Here is an 18,941-nt window from a genome sequence, read left to right on the forward strand (position 1 = left end):
TCTGTGAAAGGGATTTGACCAAATGTTTTCTGGTGTCCCTTCCAGTTCTAATATTAGATAAACTGAAGAGTGAACCTGAGGCCTTCTGCAATATGGCTTGGATCCACCTTTCTAGTCTTTTTGGCCACTCTTTGACAATCTATCCCAACTGAACTATTTGAGGAACAATGGGAAAGGCCTGGCTCTGGAGTCAGAGGACCTGAGTTCAAATTCCACCTGAAATGTTAACTACCTATGTGACCCTTGGTTGCAAAACCAAAGGCTGACCTTGGCAAGTCCCTTCATTTTCCTAGGCCTCTGTTTCTTCATCTGTAAAACCAGAGCTTCAGTCACTCAATACACACTTCTTACACACACATTATGTTCCAGGCATTGTGCTGAGCTCTGGAGATTCACAGTCCCTGCTCGCCAAGAGTTCACAGCCTATTAGAGGAAACAGCCTGGGAAAAGCTTATGTACAACAGTAACAGCAACACTGTACATGGTCAGCTGTGAAGGACTTAACTACTCTGAATAAGGCAATGACCCAAGACAATTCTGAAGGATTTACAATGAAAAATGCTGTCCACTTCCAGAGAAGGAACTGACGGAGTTTGAATGCAGAGAGATAGCAGAATGTAAAGATACTTTCTTTTTCTTGGGGCTTTTCTGGGCTGTGTTTTCTTTTGCAACCTGGATAACAATGGAAATATATTTTGCATGACTTCATGTAAAACTGCTCGCCTTTTCAAGGAGGGGAGGGGAGAGAGGAAGAAAGAATTTGGAATACAAATTTTTAAAAAATGCTGAATTTTCTATATATAGTTGACAAAAATTAAATAATACCTATGTACAAACAAGATATATGAAAAATAAATTGGATATGATCAATAGAGGGAAGGCACTGGAATTAAGAGGGACTGGGAAAAGCTTCCTATAGAAGGTGAGATTTTATCTGGGACTTGAAGGAAGTCAGGAAGCAGAGATGAGGAGAGAGAGAATTTCAGGCATGGAAGTTGCTGAGCCATCTTTCAGTTGTGTCTAACTCTTTATAAAACCGTTTGGGTTTTCTTGGCAAAGATACCGAAGTGATTTGCTATTTTCTTCTCCAGTTGACTTTACAGATGTGGAATCTGGAGCGAACAGGGTTAAGTGACCTGCCCAGGGTCACCTATCTATTATGTGTCTGAGGTCAGATATCAACTCAGAAAGATAAGCCTTCCTGACTGCAGGCCTGGCACTCTATCCACTCTACCCCCTAGCTACCATCAGGCATGGGAGATAATCAATGAAAATTAGCTGGAGTCAGAAGAGGGTTGTTGTCCTATGTTCTCAGAGAGGCCCAAAATGACATCACTATGCTAGAGTCAAGTTACAGGGTATCCGACTGTGGCATGCTCTATCACAGATCAGGCACAAATAGTTCATGTGAACTTTTGGGGTGGATTCTCTAAATTTGCCCATCTTGCCTTTCTTTTGAGCTACTTCAATTCTGCTTTGCTTACAGAGCAAGACCCTTTCTCTGATGAGGGCACACTATGTCAAGCAGTCCTATGCCAGTGTCTCCTATGTCACACAATCAATTCCAAAGTTCTTAAGAGAGACCTTGAGAATGTTCTTGTATTGTTTCTTCTGAGCACCATGTGAGCACTTGTCTTGTGTGAGTTCTCCATAAAGTAGTCTTTTTGACAAGTGTATAATTTGGCTTAGTTTAGTTTAATTTGTGTGTGTTCATCCTTCGTTACCGAAGAAGACCATGCCATTAGAGAAATGATGACATGACTTGCACTTGACTTTGTTTTGAGTGAAGGAGGGCTTCTCCAGAGCCATCTGAATCCAGTGACCAGATATTCATCAGGATGACTAGAGATGACCCAGGATGAGGCAATTGGGATTAAGTGACTTGCCCAAGGTCACACTGTTAGTGAGTGTCAAGTGTCTGAGGTGAGATTTGAACTCAGGTCCTCCTGACTCCTGCGCTGGTGCTCTATCCACTGCATCACCTAGCTGCCAGTTTAATTTACTCATAAGATGGAGTATCTTGTAGGAGGAACTCCAAAAAGTCCAGAGACACTGGATTACAGTGGGAGTGGTGTAAGGTACAAGAAGACTGGAAAGCTGGGGGGCAGGAGGGGGTGGAAAGAGAAAGGTTATAAAGGACTTTGAACATCAAAATAGAAGTCTCTGTACTTGACCCTGGAAGTGAGAGGTAGTCCCTGAACTTTGCTGAGTAAGAAGGTGACATGGTCAAGTCTGTGACTTAGATCATACTAATTGCAAGATGGACTGCATAGCTTCTGGGGTCCCTTCTAGCTCTAAGTCTATTATCCTATGAACCTAGTGACCATTCTTCAGACTTATTCCTGTCTTTATCATTTGCTTTCCTTTCCTCATAATGTTCCCTGTGCCATCCTTTATCATCTCCGTGCCTTTATTCAATATGCCTTGTATTCCCTCACTCCAATCTCTACATCTGAAATTTTTTCTCTCCTATCCTTTAAGGACCAGCTCAGGCACTATCTCTTTCCTGAAGCCTTCCTCTATCTCCCCAGCCAGAAGTCATCTCTCCCACCTTGAATCTCTCATTATACTCTCTATCATATATATACACATGTATCATCTCCAATCTTACATTAGAATTACTGATTTCTCTGTCTTCTGTTGTTTGAGGGGCAGCCTAGCTAAGTTATGAAATGTTCATCACCAGGTTGGTTGCAGGGAGTTGAGTTTTTTGATTATTCAGTCAAGTGACAAGCATTTATTAACTGCTTACTATGTGCCAGGCCCCTGTATAAGCAATGGGGATGAAATATCACTTAAAGATCATCTACAGTCATAGAACTGTTTTGATCTTCATCAGTGAAGTCACAGATACTTGAAATATTGAAATAAAGTCAGCTGATAAACATTTATTAAGCACTTACTATATAGGCCAGTCACTGTGTTAAGCAACTGGGGTTACAAAGAAAGGCCAAAAGACAGTCCTTGCCCTCACAGACTAGTGGGGCAGCCAACATGTATTAATAATAATGGCTAACATCTATATAGTGCTTACTACGTGCCAGGCAGTGGGGATGAAGCATTACTTAGAGACCATCTACAAATCACAGAAGGGTTTTGATCTTTGTCAGTGAAGTCAGAGGTCCTTGAAATATTGAAGTGAAGTCAGTCAATAAGTATTTATTAAGTGCCTACTACATGCCAGTCACTGTGCTATGCATTGGTAATACAAAGAAAAGTAAAAAGACAGACCCTGCCTTCAGGGACCTCACAGACTAAGGAGGGAGACAACGTGATCTGAGCTCACAAAGAGGAGTCTTCCTGACTCCAGGTCCCAAGCTCTACTCACTGTCCACTAGTTTTCCATGAGCATACATGGCAGGTGCTCAGTAACATTACTGAAGACTGACTGATTTGGTTATGAGGAAGGTAACGTAGCAGTGTGAAATACTTTATTTGCATAGTAGTTTGCATTAAGTAAAACCCTCTCCTATTTTGAACCAGTGAATCAATCCATTAATCAATGTTTAATAAGCATCTACTACATTCCAGGCGCTGTGCTAAATGCTGGGATACAAAGAAAGGCAAACACAATCCCTATGTTCAAAAAGCTTGAATTCTAATGGAGAATTCTAATTCTAAACATGAAATTTCATATAAGACACATACAGTGAAGATGAAAAGTAAAATGAGAAGGAAAGACACTAGAAGCTGGGGGTACTGGGAAAGATCTCCTGCAGATGGATTTTAGCTGAGTTTTGATGGAAGACAGGGAAACCCAGAGGCGGTGGTCAAGAGGAAGAAACTCAGAGGTGGCCTTCAGAATGGCCAGGGCAAAGGCAGAGACAGAAGATGGAACTTGGTGTTTCGGGAACTGCACACAGGCCAGTGGAGCTACATTGTAGGGTACAGGGAAAGGCATAATATGAAAGGAGACTTGGAAAAGTAGGAAAGGGCCAGGTTATGAAGAACTTTTGGTACTCAAAAGAAGAGTTTCTATTTGATCTTAGAGGTAACATTAAGTCAGTGGAACTCAATGAGATGGAAAGTCAAACTTACAATTTAGAAAAATCACCTTGGTAGCTGAGGGGAAGATAGACTGAAGCTGGTACAGACTTGAGGCCAATGGAGCAATTTGAAGGTTACTGTAGTAATGTGGTGAGAGGGAATGAAAGCCTCAACCAGGGTAGGAATTGTATCAGTGAAGTGGAAAGAACGGGACACATATGAGAAAGGTTGTGAAGCTAGACATGATGAGAACTGGCAGCTGAGTGAATGTGTGGAGTGAAATGAATGTGACGAGTCAGGATGATACTGAGGTTGTTGGCCTGCGTGATGTCCAAGGAAAGGTTCAGGTAAGGGGAGAGGTTGGGGGGGAAAGTGGCGAGCTCTTTTTTTGGATATGTTGAATTTAAGATGCCTGCAGTATAACCAAAATCAAAGAATTTTCAAGCTGAAAATGATATTAGTGTTCATAGGATAACAGATTAATATAGACGGGGACTTCTAGGGCAAATACTCCAAACTCCTCTATTTACACTTCAGAAAACTAAGGTGTAGAGAGACTGAAAGACTTGACCAAAGTCACACAGCTAGTAAAACCAACAGAACCAAAATTTAAAACCAGGTCCTCTAACTCCAAATCTAGCATTTTTTTCACTGTACCAGGAGATCCACACTCACATTTATAAAGGGCCAAACTGAGGTTCAGACTAGAGAGAATAAGTTGTCAAAGTCATACAGAAAATAAGTCAGTGGTAGAGTCTAGACTAGAATCCAAGTTTCTGGATCCCCCAAAACTTCTTATTAAACTGTCTTGTAGTCTAGGCTTCCAAAGGTTACTAGGTTAGATGAGATTTATATATCCTGAATGACTATCTTGCTGAGCTCTGCCTCTGGAGCGCCTGGCCTTATTTTGAACACATGGCATTCAACCAAGGAAAAGTTAGACACCAGCCTCTCAGTCCCACTCTCTCAGAGACTTCTTTTGGAGTCCACATGATGCCAATTTGAAAAAAACAGACACGTTACTCACCTGTGACGAGTAGCACACTCTGTTTCAATGTCTTCAAGATGAAATTCGGCCCAGGGATCAGGCATGTGTTTGGCTTTCTCAATGGCATGTTTCCAAGCTTCCTGCAGAAGTCATACACCCAAGTTAGGAAAAGAACCAAGCCACAGTCCAATTTAATCACAGCAGCCTTATTTCCTTCTGAACTTCTTACTCCCCCAGATTTCTTTCCTCTCTGGGCCAGGTGTTAGTTCAGGAAAAGAAAATAATCTCATTCATTATGCTTTCCAAGAACACAGTTCACTAAGGAACCTTCAAATCCTGGGTAGAGAAATGAGATTTTCAAAAAGTGCCCAAAGGTGCCAGACTTCTAGTATAGTAAGATTAGAAATGGTTAATTAGTATAGGATTCAGTAAATTTAGCCATACTAAGGCTGCTTCATGGAGAATGACTCACAGTTAATGCAGTATCTTAGCATTCTTTCAACCTTTTGTCCTTCATTCCTTTAATTGTCACATAACAGCTACACCCCCTATTCTGCATTGATAAAATTGGCCAAAAAATGTGACCCTTGAGTAAATACAATCCAAATATCAAGAAAAGCTTTGATGCAGAGGAAAAAGCACTAACTGTGGTGTCACAGGACCTGAGTTCAAATCCTACCTCTTAACACTCACTACCTATGTGACCTTAGATAATTCACTTTACATTCCTGGGCCTGAGTATTCTCATCTGTAACATGAGGGGATTGGAGCTGATGGCCTTTGAGGTCGTTGCCTTTCAGCTATGCTCCTATGATGTGATAAATAACAATTTTTTGATCCAGTTTGTGACACATTCTCAGTTTGTGATTCCAGCCTGGAATTCAGCCTAGAATCCTCTACTTACCTTCACTTTAAAACAAACCAAAAACAAGGCTGGGTATGGTGGCGCATACCTGCAGTCTCAGCTACTGGGGAGGTTGGGATTGGCAGATCTTGAGTTTGGGAATTATGAGTTGTAGTGGACTAAGCCAATTGGGTGTCTGTCTTCACTAAGTTTTGACATTAATACAGTGGATCTCAGGGAGAGCAAGGGATAGCAGGTTGCCTAATGAAGGGTGAACACGCTTAGATTGAAAACTGGACAGATCAAAGGTCTCATAGCAATCAGTAAAAGGTTTGGGTCCCTGAGTAGCTGCCCTGAACTTCTGGTCTGGAAAAGGTGGGGAACGGGAAATAACTTTATAAAAGTGAAACTTTATAGAAGCAAAACAGGAAAACAATTTACAGAATGACAGCAATAATGTAAAGAAGAGTGGCACTCAAAGACATGAGAACGCTCATTAAATGCAGCTTTACTCCTGCCACAGCATCGGTGAATTGCAGCCATCAGTGGCTCAAGCAAGGATGCTTCTCTTAACTGCAGTGTTTTGTTACAAGGGAGGGTTACAGGAAAGTAAAAGGCTGTTCGTTGGCAAGTGAGAGCAATTTTTAAAAAAGGCGTCAATAACACATTTAAAAATAAAAATCTTAATCCAAGAGAGTTACACTATCCTGGTTTCTCCAAAGAAAACTTTACCATCTAAGGAGAAAAGTCATCAGAGCTTAGTCATTTCCAGGCAGATTCAAAAGGTAATTATCTAGTCTAAGTCCAGACAGGACTGACAAAACTGAAATCATTTTGCAATGGCATGTTGGTTTAGAGAACTACTCATTGATCAAATTTTCAAAAAGCGGAAGAGAGAAGATGCCATTCCACAAAGGCTCCTTTCAGCCTCTGTTTTTAAAAAGACCTTTATGCTCCTTTTCTAGGAATTATTTTTTCACTAACTTCCCTTTACTTATTCTCTCCACCCACATCCAACCAGTGCTGGCTATAAGGTATCAATTCACCATTCAATCCAGCATTTTTAAAAAGCTCTTACTCTATGCAAAATGTGCTAGGTTTAGTAGTGCCACAGGAATGGCTGAACAAGTGATGGCGTGTGAATGAGCACATATTGTGCAGTAAGAAATCATGAATCTGATGGTTTCAGAGAAACCTGGGAAGACTTGCATGAACTGATGCAGAATAAAAGAAGCACAATCTGAAGTAATATTGTCAAGACAAACAACCTTGAATGATCAACACGATGACCAACCACGATTCTAAAGGACTCAAGAGGAGGAATGCTAATAACCATGATGGACTCAGAGCATAGATTGAGACATATATATTTTTTGGACATGGCCAATAAAGGATATTGTTTTGTTTAACTATATGTTTTAATGGCATCTGTGTTTCTTGGGGTGGGGAAGGAAGAGATGGAGATAGGAGGGAGAGAATGTGCCTCTGAAAATAAACAAATATAAAATAGACAAAAATATTGTTCTAGGCCCTGGGGTTACTATGACAAAACAGGATGAATAATGATTATATTATTTTCTTTATATCTACAATAATACCTCTCCCTCCCTATTTATTCAGAGGAAGCAAACATACCAATCTTTCCCAAGATGACTTATAATTATCAGTGAAACTGAAATGTTTGTTTGGACCAAAAAGAGTAGTCCTGCCTGTTCTTGATGAGCTTTCTTTTCTTTTTTAAATTAAATTCTATTTTTTCAGTCAACAAAATTCAAACTTCTCTCCCTCTCATCTTCTCTCCTCCCTCCCCCATCGAGAAAGAAAAACAAAATCCTTGTTAGAAACAGGTATAGTCAAACAAAGCAAATTAATATTTTGTTCATGTCCAAAAACACCATAAAGGTCTATCACCTTTCTTGTCAGAGGTGGGTAGCAAGTTTCAAAGTCAGTCCTCTGGAATCATGGTTAGTCACTGTCCTAACTAGATTTCTACAGTCTTTCAAAGTTTTTTGTCTTTACAATATTATTGTTATTATTTAAATCAATCTCCTTGTGTTCATTTCACTGTCAGTTCATAAAAATGTTCCCAAGTTTCTCTGAAATCATCCCTTCCATCATTTTTATAGCATAATACCATTCATACACCTCATGTACCATAATCCATCTAGCTTTTTCTCCACTGAGAAGCTCTGATGATCTTCCATGGTTTTAGAGTCTCAGAATCACAGACTTTTTGGATGGGCTTTCTAGAATGTGTCTAGACCATCCTCGTACCCTCTGAAAGCACCTCTCTGCGCAACATACTTCTCCAGGCTTGGACACCCTTTTTCCCTTAGCTTTATATAACACAGCTGCCATCAAGAATGGTTCTCCTCAATGCCCATCAGCCTCAGAATGGCTCAACAAATTGTGGTATATGAATGTAATGGAATACTACTGTTCCATAAGAAATGATGAGCAGGTGGACTTCAGAAAAACCTGAAAAGACTTACATAAACTGATGCTGAGTGAAGTGAGCAGAACCAGGAGAACATCCTACATGGTAACAGCAATACTGTTCGATAAACAACTTTGATAGACTTGGCTCTTCTCAGCAACACAATGATCTAAGACAATTCCAAAAGACTCATGATGGAAAATGCTATCCACATCCAGAGAAAGAACTTTGGAGTCTGAATGCAAATCAAAGAATACTATTTGCTCCCTCTTTTTTTGTTTCTTCTTCATCATAGTTCCTCCCATGGTTCTAATTCTTCTGTACAACATGACTAATGTGAAAATATGTTTAATATTAATATATATGTAGAGCCTGTATCAGATTGCATGCCATCTTGGGGATGGGGAAGGGAGGGAGAGGGGAGAAAATCTGGAACTAAAAATCATATGGAAAAGAATGTTGAAAACTGACAATTAATTAATATTTTAAAAAAAGATTGGTTCTCCTCCTATTAATTGTCTATATTTTATATTTGGAAACAAAGTAACACACTAACAGTAAACTTCACTATTTCTGTAACCTTGATCTAGTTCTTAGATATACAGAGCAAGAAAGACTCTCAAAGCCAATGTAATCCAATCCTTTCATTTTATGGATTTAAAAAAAACAAAAAACAACCAACTCAGGAAGGTTATACATCTTGCCCAAAGTCACAAAAAGGCAGCTAAGTGGTATAGCTAAGAGAATGCTGGAAATGGAATCAGAAGGAACTGAGTTAAAATCTGGCTTTAGGCACTTACGATGATCCTAGTCAGAGCACTTCACTTCCTTCTGCCTCAGTTTTACCACCTATAAAATGGGAATTGTAATCACCATCATAACAATAATGGCACTCACAGCCTCTCTGTAGGTTAGGGCAGGAAGGACAGATTTAAGAGTCAGAACAGCGATGGTATGGGAGCTGATGAGATCATCAAGTGAAGTAGTATAGATAAGAGAAGAAAAGAGGGCTGAGGGACACCTAAGGTTAGAGCGTGCACTCTGGATAAAGAATTAAGAAAAAGATGGGAAAAACTGTATAAACAGACACGGAGCAAAGAAAGCAAACCAGGAGAACAACGTACTCAACCACTAACTCAGTATCAATGAAAATAACACTAAAAAGCCTCTAATTCTGATGAACTGCAATAAACAATCTTGGCTCTGGAGAAAGGAAGATGAAACACTTCTCTCGGCACAGAAGGGAGGGTAGGAGCAGCGTGGGCACAGAATGTTGCATTTTTCAGGTACAGTTAGTTCTTGTTCCCTGATGTTGCTTGTTTCTTTTTTTACAAGGAAGGGTTCTTAGAAAGGGGAGGAGGTGTCAGTAAATGACTGTGGTAAAGAAACAAGCATAAAAATGTAATTAAGAAACAATAATTTAAAAACAGCCAGGACCAGTAGCTATTGTACTTTATAAACTGTTTTCTGAAAATTGGACACATAAAAGGGCACTGACTGAAACAAAACCCTTATCTTCCCAAGAATTCACTGAGCCTCTGAACATCTTGTGCCCGGGCAAGATTCCAGAACACTAAACCAGCACACACATCCTGTATTCACTGACTCAGGTGAATCCAGCTATGTGAAGCACAACGGAAGTTCACATTAGCATGACTGGACCCACAAAGAGAGAACTGATTTACCAGCCTCTCCCCTTGCTAGAACACACTGCTCCCCTTTGCTAGTCCATTATCCTTTTTCTGATCCCATCTCCTCTCCACCCCATGGAAAGGTGCCCTTTGCAATCTGCCAGGCAGCCACAAGTAAATGCTTCCCAATGAAGTCATGTCCCCATTGTAGCTTCCACCAAGGGAATACTGGGGGGTGGGGAGGGGGAAAGTAAGAAAAGAAAGAGAAAGACATTTTTCAAAAATGACTGTGATGCATTTTTTAAGATCTAAATGGGCTGATTTACCTCTCCTGACTTTTCAGGGCATAAAAACCCCAGAGCATTTAAGCCTAAAATGCCCTCTTCTCTCCTATTTTTCCTTCCTCCCTGATTGCTGGCAGGAATTCACCCTCTCCGTTTAGGAAAACCATAGAGGCTTTTGCTCCACAGATGAAAACAAATCAAGTTGAACCTAGAAGCATTTTAATGAGTGTTGACCACTAGCCCAGAAGGGGTCTGGATAATGTCTTAAAATTAAATGAAAACAGTTCTGTAGGAGCGCATTAAGTCTTATGCTGCCTCTTTCTCATTTATCAGAGTAGATCCAAAGCACTGGCTAGAGGGTACAAGAAAGGAAAGAACTAGGCACGCTTTTCCTTTTTCTGCCAAAATTTTTCAGTATTTGGAGTACTTTCAACCAAGGATCTCAAATCACAATTTAATTTTTTGTTTTGAAAATCTGGGAAGACATGGAGACATGGGGATACGTTAAGTGTTGTGAAAACAGGGTTAAGATGGGTGCTCATTAACTGGGGAAATGCTGAAAAATTGAATATAATGAAATAGAACTGTTTATAAAATACAACAAACTGAAAAATTCAGAGACAGGTGAGAAGAACAGAGAAGTATGAGTATGAATAAGAGCAGGGCAAAGAAAGTTGAATGAGAAGAACAATATATTCAATATCACCATATAGTAAATGCAGTTTCACAGGTCACAGATTTGGGACTGGAAAGGATCTGGTGGGGGGAGAGGCGAGGGAGATGGGCAAGGGAGTCTTCTAGCGCAAGCCTCCCATTTTACAGATGAGGAAAATGAGACTGAGACAAGTGAAAAGACTTGCCCAAGGTTACAAAGAATAAATTCAGCACTTCTCTTGCAAATAAACACATAAATTCTTTTTTCATTTGAACCTAGTCATTTCTTCCACTGCATTGTCGATCAGTCTTCTTTTAGTCAGGTCCAATTCTTTGGGGCCCCATTTGGAGTTTTCTTGGCAGAGATCCTCAAGTGGTTTGCCATTTCCTTCTCCAGATGAGGAAACTGAGGCAGACAGGGTTAAGTGACTTGCCCAGAGTCACACAGCCAATAAAGTCAGAGACCGGATCTGAACTCAGGTCTGCCTGATTCCAGTCCTGGAATCCACCTAACCACCCTCCACTGCACTACTTTGACCTCTTCTCAATGAAAATACTGACAAGTCTCCACAACCATGTAAGGTATAACATAAAATTCTCAGGATGTCTGCTTGTTACTATTTTTCTCCTCTCTAGCCACAGATAAAAAATCCAGGAACTATCCAAGTGTATGCAAGTGCCAAACCTCCACTTTCCCCAAAGAGCTAGAGACAAAAGCTAGAGACTTAATTCCCATCATTTGGGGGAACAGGGGGAGGGAAGAAACAGGGGGCTAAAGCACCTTATCCTGTAACTTAACTTGTCCCTACCTCCCCAATCCATTATAGCAGACAAACATTTAAAGCAAATAAAAATTCATTTTTGAGAAATGCATTCTCTCTTTTTATACACACACACACACACACACACACACACACACACACATACACACACACACACACACACACACACACACACACACACACACACCTTACGATATCCTCATGCTTCTGAACCACACTTCTACTTTGCTGGAAAATGACAGGTGGTCCAGTGGAAGGAATAACTCAACTTGAATCAGAAGACCTGGATTTATGTCTTAGATTTGCTGCTTACTAGGTATGAGTCTCCCACACTGTAAAGATGACTTGTTATCGTCATCATTGCTATTGTTAAGGAATATGTGGGCTATTCAATTATAGGCAACAGTCCTGAGCTTTTCAGTTTCATGCTGAGGGCACAGAATGGTAACTCCGAATTTAATGTCAGAGGATTTGGATTCAAATCCCAACCCCATTTTACTGCCTGTGGGACCTTGGGCAAATCACTTCAGTTCTTGGGTTTCGGTTTCCTCATCTATAAAATCATTAGATGGTCGCTTTCCAGCTCAAATTCTATGAACTTTCATTTTCCTCTTCATTTTCATCTCCTTGACACCACTCATTTGCCTTTAACCAAATTATTATTTAACTTAAACTTCAAGCATCCTGTTTTTAAGAAAGGGAGAAGTCAGTTGATTGGATAGTACCATTTTTCTGGTCTCCTAACCCCTCTCACCCCTCCCCGTTTCTGGAATCTAAGGTGTCATCTGACCAAAGGAACTTCCTATTTAGCCAGAGTAACACGGTCACATGCATCTGAGGGTGGTAAGAAGCAAAGAATGGGAGGCAGAAGGGAAGCTACTTCCCGGACTGGAAAAGCAGAAAACAAAAGGGTTACATCCTAAGGAGGAAGGGAACTTTATTTTGCAGCTTGCACACACATGCCACTGTTGTTGGGATTACAACAGGTGCAGTGCTGGGCTAGAGTTAGTTGTTAAATTTGTAGAAATTTTGAGAGCTGGTTGTTAAACACAGCCAGTGCGTAGTTTGAACGTCTCCTGTAGGAGTAACGTTATTTGTTGCTTTAGAAAAACTGGTGTTAAGCACAGTAGAATGTATTTTCAATACACGGTCTGCTGTGTGAATGTGACTTTAATAATCAATATTTGAAAGCAAACTTGATTGTATTTTGTTCTGATGGTTCTAATAGTGTTGGAAAGTCTTGAGTAGCTATGAAATTGATAGAAAAATTTCCTAAAATCATCATTTGGCACTATTTAAATAATGAATAAATAAATAATCAACTGCAATTATCCCTTGATGGTTCAATATCTGAAACAAAACAAGTTTGTAACTTTAAAATATTTCTGGATAAGGTTTATTTTACTTATCACCAATACAAAGAACTTAAACTTTAACCCACACGTACAAAAATATTTACAGCAGCTGTTTTTGTGGTGGCCAAGAACTGGAAATTGAGGGGATGCCCATCAACTGGGGAATGGCTGAACAAGTTGTGGTGTATGAATGTAATGGAATGCTATTGTACTGTAAGAAATGATGAGCAGGCGGACTTCAGGAAAACCTGGAAAGACTTACATGATCTGATGCTGAGTGAGGGGAGTAGGACTAGAGAACACTGTACATTGCCACACCGTTCAATGAGTGACTTTGAGAGACTTAGCTCTTCTCAACAATGAAAGGACCTAAAATAATTCCAAAAGGCTCATGATGGAAAATGCCATTTACATCCAGAGAAATATGGAATCTGAATGCAGACTGAAGCATACCATTTGTTCTTTTTTGTTTTGTTATTTTTCTCATGGTTCGTCCAATTCATTTTAATTCTTCTATACAACATGACTAATGTGAAAATATGTTTATTAAGAGTGTATATGTAGAGCCTATATCAGATTGAATGCCTTCTTGGGGAGGGGGAGAAAACTGAAAACTTACAGAAGTGAATACTGAAAACTAAAAATAAATAAATCAATTTGTAAAAAAATAAAAAATAAAAATGTATTCACTAAAAAAAAAGAACTTAAAATTTATAATTCTTTTTAAGTAAAAAGAACTATTAAAATTAATTTAATACTGGGACTGAGAAAAAGTACCATGTACTTTACAAGTCACTACTGCTATATGGCAGGCAAATCCTGCATTTTTCTCATTCTTATTCTGGCTTGGCAAAGAGATGAGCTAGTATTAATTTCCTGTAAGACCTTCTTAAATGATTTACATTCTTGAAGAATTTTCATCATTTTCAAATGCATTTTAGTCAAGATTAACTAACATTCAGAAAGCTCAAAATCAATCATATCCACCAGAAGAGCTTTGGAAAAATCTGAAAATTGGTACTGAAAAGCTTAAGATTTCATTAATTCAAATAAACTTAAAGACATTTTATTTAATAAAAATAATAAATTGAATGCTCTTCCTAGGTACAGCTACTAGAAAATATACTTCAACACAAAAACTCATGTCTTTTATTGGACAGAAAAAACAATGAATGCATTTTTAATTATTGGGATTTACTGGATCCAACTACTTGGCCTTATGAAGAACTATCTTCACAATGGAGAGAGGGTGAAAAAATACATATCATGTTAAACTGTAAAACATGAAGCTGATTTGAACAATTTTCAGGATTTTGTAGATAATAATGTAGAATCAAACAATGCTCCAATCCCCACAACTATATAAAAAAAGTTAACACTACTGTAATCGGTCATGCTAAAGCATAAAAAGGCTTCAGCTTATGAATGTAACTTTCATGAATGTGCGAAATAGATTGAACAGTAAAACATGTCAGATTTAAGGACTATAAATTTATTGGGAAAACAGCAGATTGGGATAAAACTCCATTTGTCAAATCACGGTTGAATTGCAACCATAGATTGGCTATAGATACAAGAGTTTGGCAAAAATCAACAAAAGCATTCTGGGATAACTATGTGGAATTTACAATAAAGAGTATCGTATGTTTCATTACTTGTAAATTGTAGCATATATGCTTTATATCAGTAAAATTTCTAATAAGCAAATATATACATACACAAGGGCAACTAGGTGGTGCAGTGGATATAATGCCAGGCCTGGAGTCAGGAAGACCTGAATTTAAATCCAGCCTCAAACAGTGACAAGTTGTGTGACCCTGGACAAGTCACTTAACCCTGGTTGCCTCAGTTTCCTCATCTGTAAAATGAGCTGGAGAAAGAAATGGTAAACCACTCTAGTATCTCTGCCAAGGAAACCCCAAAATGGGGTCTTGAAGAGTCAGACATGACTGACATGACTGAACAACCAATACACATACACATATATACAGACACACATATACTTTTTTTTACTGAAAGCTGGTTGTTAAACCCACACACTACTGCATGTTAGCCCAGACATCATTTGCTTTGGTAGCTGTGAGCCCAAGGCAGTTTGCCATGGTGGCTATTATTTAATAATAACAATAGCCTCTACTTACATAATGCTTGAGGGTTTATGAAGTGCTTTCCCTAACACAACCTGTGAGGTAGGTCACATGATATTATTTCCATTTTACACTGTACTTACGTCAAGCCAACAAATCAGCAAACACCCATTCATTAAGTACCTACTATGTGCCAGGCACTGCGCTCAAGTAAACCCAACAGAGGATTTTATATTTGATCCTGGAAAGTTTATCGAATAGGGCAGTGACAGAGTTGGACCTACATTTTAAGAAAATCAATTTACCAGCTGAATGGAGTGGGCGTTAGTGGGGAAATAGCTGAGGCAAGGAAATAAACCTGAAGGTTTATTTTAGGTGATGGCAGGATTGAAGAGAAGGCAGCACATTGGAAAGATGTCAAAGACAGAAAGGAGAAGACTTGGCAATGACATGCCAAAGTGGGGGGGCACTCAGATCGAGGACTTGAAGATGACCCCTAAGTTTTGATCCAGGGTGACTGGGAGGATGTTGGTACCTACCCTTGACAACAACAGGGAAGTTAGGAAGAGAGAAAGGTGTGGGAGGGGGATGTAGTAATTTTAGTTTGGAACATGTTCATTTTAAGATATCTTAGGGATATACAGTTTGAGATGTCCAGTAGGCAGTCAGAGATTTGAGAATGGAAGACAGGGGAGTTATCAGGGCTGGACAAATAGATTTGAGAATCATCTGCCTAGAGACTGGTAACTGAATGCATAGGAACTGGTGAGATTTCTATTCACAAAATTAACTCAAGGCAGTTGCCATCATGGACAAAATTCCCATGGACAACTGAAATCTTCATCCTAGCCATTAGTTTCAACTTTCAATTCAATCGTCATTCTTTTTAAAAATCAAAATAATTTTAATTATGGACTTAATATAAAGATTTATATATTCAAAACTATTTATAAAACAGAATATAATGTAACAATTTATCAATTATCCCATTATGCCCCATTACAATCTCTTTGTATAGTCACATTTGTATACATGCATAGTTTTTTAAATAGTTATAGCCAGTATGATTCTCCTTACACTAATTCTACTTCATTTGCTCTGCATTATTTCATATAAAATATGTCCTTATTTCCTTGAACTGGTCATGCTAAAGGAAATCATGGGCCCACCAAAACATACTTTGTCATTTTAATAGTACTCTATGTACCTATTAATTATATGGAAATATCATAATTTATTCAACTAATAATTAAAGACTGCAAATTTGGGCTGCTCGTAGGTTCTTCACTGATATGAACAATATGGATATAAATATTTTTGTATAGACAGTTGTTTTTCCTTTCAGTAATAATAAGTTACAATGGTATTACTGGGGTAAGGCTATTCACCAATTTGCAGCTCCACCAACAACATAGGTTTAAATCTGTAACACATGCCTCCCCAATATTTATCCATTTAAAAACTATTTTTGGTGATTTTGGTGATTTTCACATACATTTCTCTGGGTACTAGGGAAAATGAGCATTCTTTCAAGGGATTATTTATAACTTGTGCTTCCTCTTTTGGAGCATTTATTCATGTTCTTTGACCACTAATCCACTGTGGACTGGGTGTTGTCCTCATAACTCTGGGACAGTTCACTGAATGTATTTACCATGGTGATGTTTTCCTCCCTAATCTGCTGTTTTCTTTTGATTACATTTGGTTTCTGTTACAGAGAATTTTTAAGTATTCATATGATCACATCCATCGATCTTGTCTACAATACTTTTTCATTAGTTTATCAACAATTTATTTTCTATCCAAAACAGATAATGGTCCAAATAGAAGCAGCATTGAAATATAGATTTCTGTGTCACCCTCTTGCCCCCACTCCCATGTTATTGCTCTGAAAGGAAGAAAACCATACAGCAAAATAAATAAATAAATATTATGACTCCCAGGTGACACCCAGGAAGATACTCACCTTAAAATGGAAGGAATTTCCAGGAGAACAACTGGATCCATAGTGTTCGTTCTTGGTTAAGTTGCTGTAGTAGTTAGAGACCTTGGAATTAGCAATCTTGTTACAGCCAGGGTCATCTGTGATGGGGCAGATGTAATAGCTATCCTCCCCATCGCTGTCATCATCAGAAGAGCCAGCATGATGGGAGTGAGGTGACCTGCTATTGTCAATGCCTTCCAGGCGAAAAATAAGGTCTTCGTCTGCCATGTTTGTAGGGGGCCCGTTTTACCCACGTGGTGACGGAAGCAGCCAGAATGACAAGGCAAATTTGATGAGGAGATGCCTGCCAAGAAATCAAGACAAAGGAGTGAGGGCCATTCAGTCAAAGGCATATACATTTTCTAGGAACTTTATGCAGGAGAGATTACAACAAACAAAACAAAGCAACTACTTAGTCATGCAAATAAGCAATAACCCACGAGCCTAGGGCCTGAAGGGAATCAAGCTGATAGCAAGTTAGAACCTCAGAACATCTTACTTCTCCAGTACAACTGTGAAAACCCCAAATAGAAATGGGGGCCACTAATCTGTACATAAGGATCTGTGGGGGCTGCATATGACTTCTAAAATGTAATGTTATCTATGTTTTACTGGGTTTTTATTAATTTTGTTAAACATTCCTCAATTACATTTTAATCTAGTTTGGATTTGTAGGCAGATTGTGATATAATACAGCACCATGAGGATACTGCTGAGGGTGGATGGAGGAAAACTTAGTAGGATCCAGTCATTATTATACTCTCTCTAAGGTGGGGGTAGGTGGTGTGTGTGTGTGTGTGTGTGTGTGTGTGTGTGTGTGTGTGTGTGTGTGTGTGTGTGTGTGTGTGTGTGTGTGTGTGTCTGGAGCCTGTGAAATTGTTTTCTATATACATATATAACAAACCATATTTCAATATAATTGGTTTCCTTTGTAATTCTTTGAATTTTAATTTATATATTAAAATAATAATAGCTAACATTTATAGTGTTTACTATGTGACAGGCACTATGCCAAGTGTTTTAAAATTATTATCTCATTTGATCCTCACAACAACCACGGGAGATGCAGTTATTATTATCCCCAATTTTACAGATGAAAAAACTAAAGCAAAGACTAAGAAGTACTTTGCTCAAGGTTAACTATCTACTAAGGATCTGAAGCTGGATTTGAATTCAGGTCTTGAGTCCTGTCCCAGAGCTCTATCTACTGGACCACCATTTTTCCAAAAAGGTGGTTTGTACCCTTCACCAGACAGCCAAAGGGGTCCACATCAAAAAAAAAAAAAAAAAAGGTTAAGAACCCCTGCTTTAAAGCAGTAGGTCACATCAAGGTTGTACCTAATTATTATTTTTTATTTAAAATTAAATTTTTTGTTATTCCAAACTTGACAAACATTTGCAAAATGATCACTTCCACATATGTAAAAGAACAACAAAAAGGTTGTCCATAAAACATGAATCTCAAATTATCATACTTAAATATTCTTGGATATGTGGAAGAATAGTGTTTTTGAGCCAGTCCTGACAAGGGCCCTCGTGTCCTCCTCCCATTAATCTAATATATTCAACTCCATTAGGCTTGGGACATTTTTGTGCACTTTTCATGGACACACTCTGGAGTTTCTTCTGAGCTCCATTAGACAGTAAACTCCTTGAGCACTGGGACTTTCTTTTGCTGGTTTTTTTTTTTTTTTTTTGGTATCCCTAGTTCTCAGCACAGTATCTGGCACATAGTAGGTGCTCAATAAATACTGATTGATTATTTTTGATTAGAAAGGCATCCCTCTCTGCCTGTGTAGCACCAATGTGATACCCAGCCTAGCTGCTATGAATATGTATATTTCCAGTGTAAATTTGCAAAATATAAACTCTCTTCCTCAAAGACGAAACCAAAATATTTATTCAGAT

At 38.8% G+C, this 18,941-nt stretch overlaps 1 protein-coding gene across 3 annotated transcripts in view; it reads right to left on the bottom strand.

Annotated features, from left to right (window-relative positions):
- Nucleotides 1-18,941, bottom strand: part of EEF2K (eukaryotic elongation factor 2 kinase) — a 74,028-nt gene that overhangs the window by 38,941 nt on the left and 16,146 nt on the right. For all 3 annotated transcript variants that reach the window (XM_072597885.1, XM_072597884.1, XM_072597886.1), the window contains exons 2-3: nt 17,016-17,337; nt 5,015-5,115 (exon numbers count right to left, since the gene is read on the bottom strand). In XM_072597885.1, coding sequence (XP_072453986.1) covers nt 5,015-5,115; nt 17,016-17,261 — 347 coding nt within the window. In that variant the 5' untranslated portion in view covers nt 17,262-17,337. The remainder of the gene's footprint in view (nt 1-5,014; nt 5,116-17,015; nt 17,338-18,941) is intronic.

This window comes from Notamacropus eugenii, chromosome 3, assembly GCF_028372415.1.
Source record: "Notamacropus eugenii isolate mMacEug1 chromosome 3, mMacEug1.pri_v2, whole genome shotgun sequence".
NCBI lineage: Eukaryota > Metazoa > Chordata > Mammalia > Diprotodontia > Macropodidae > Notamacropus > Notamacropus eugenii.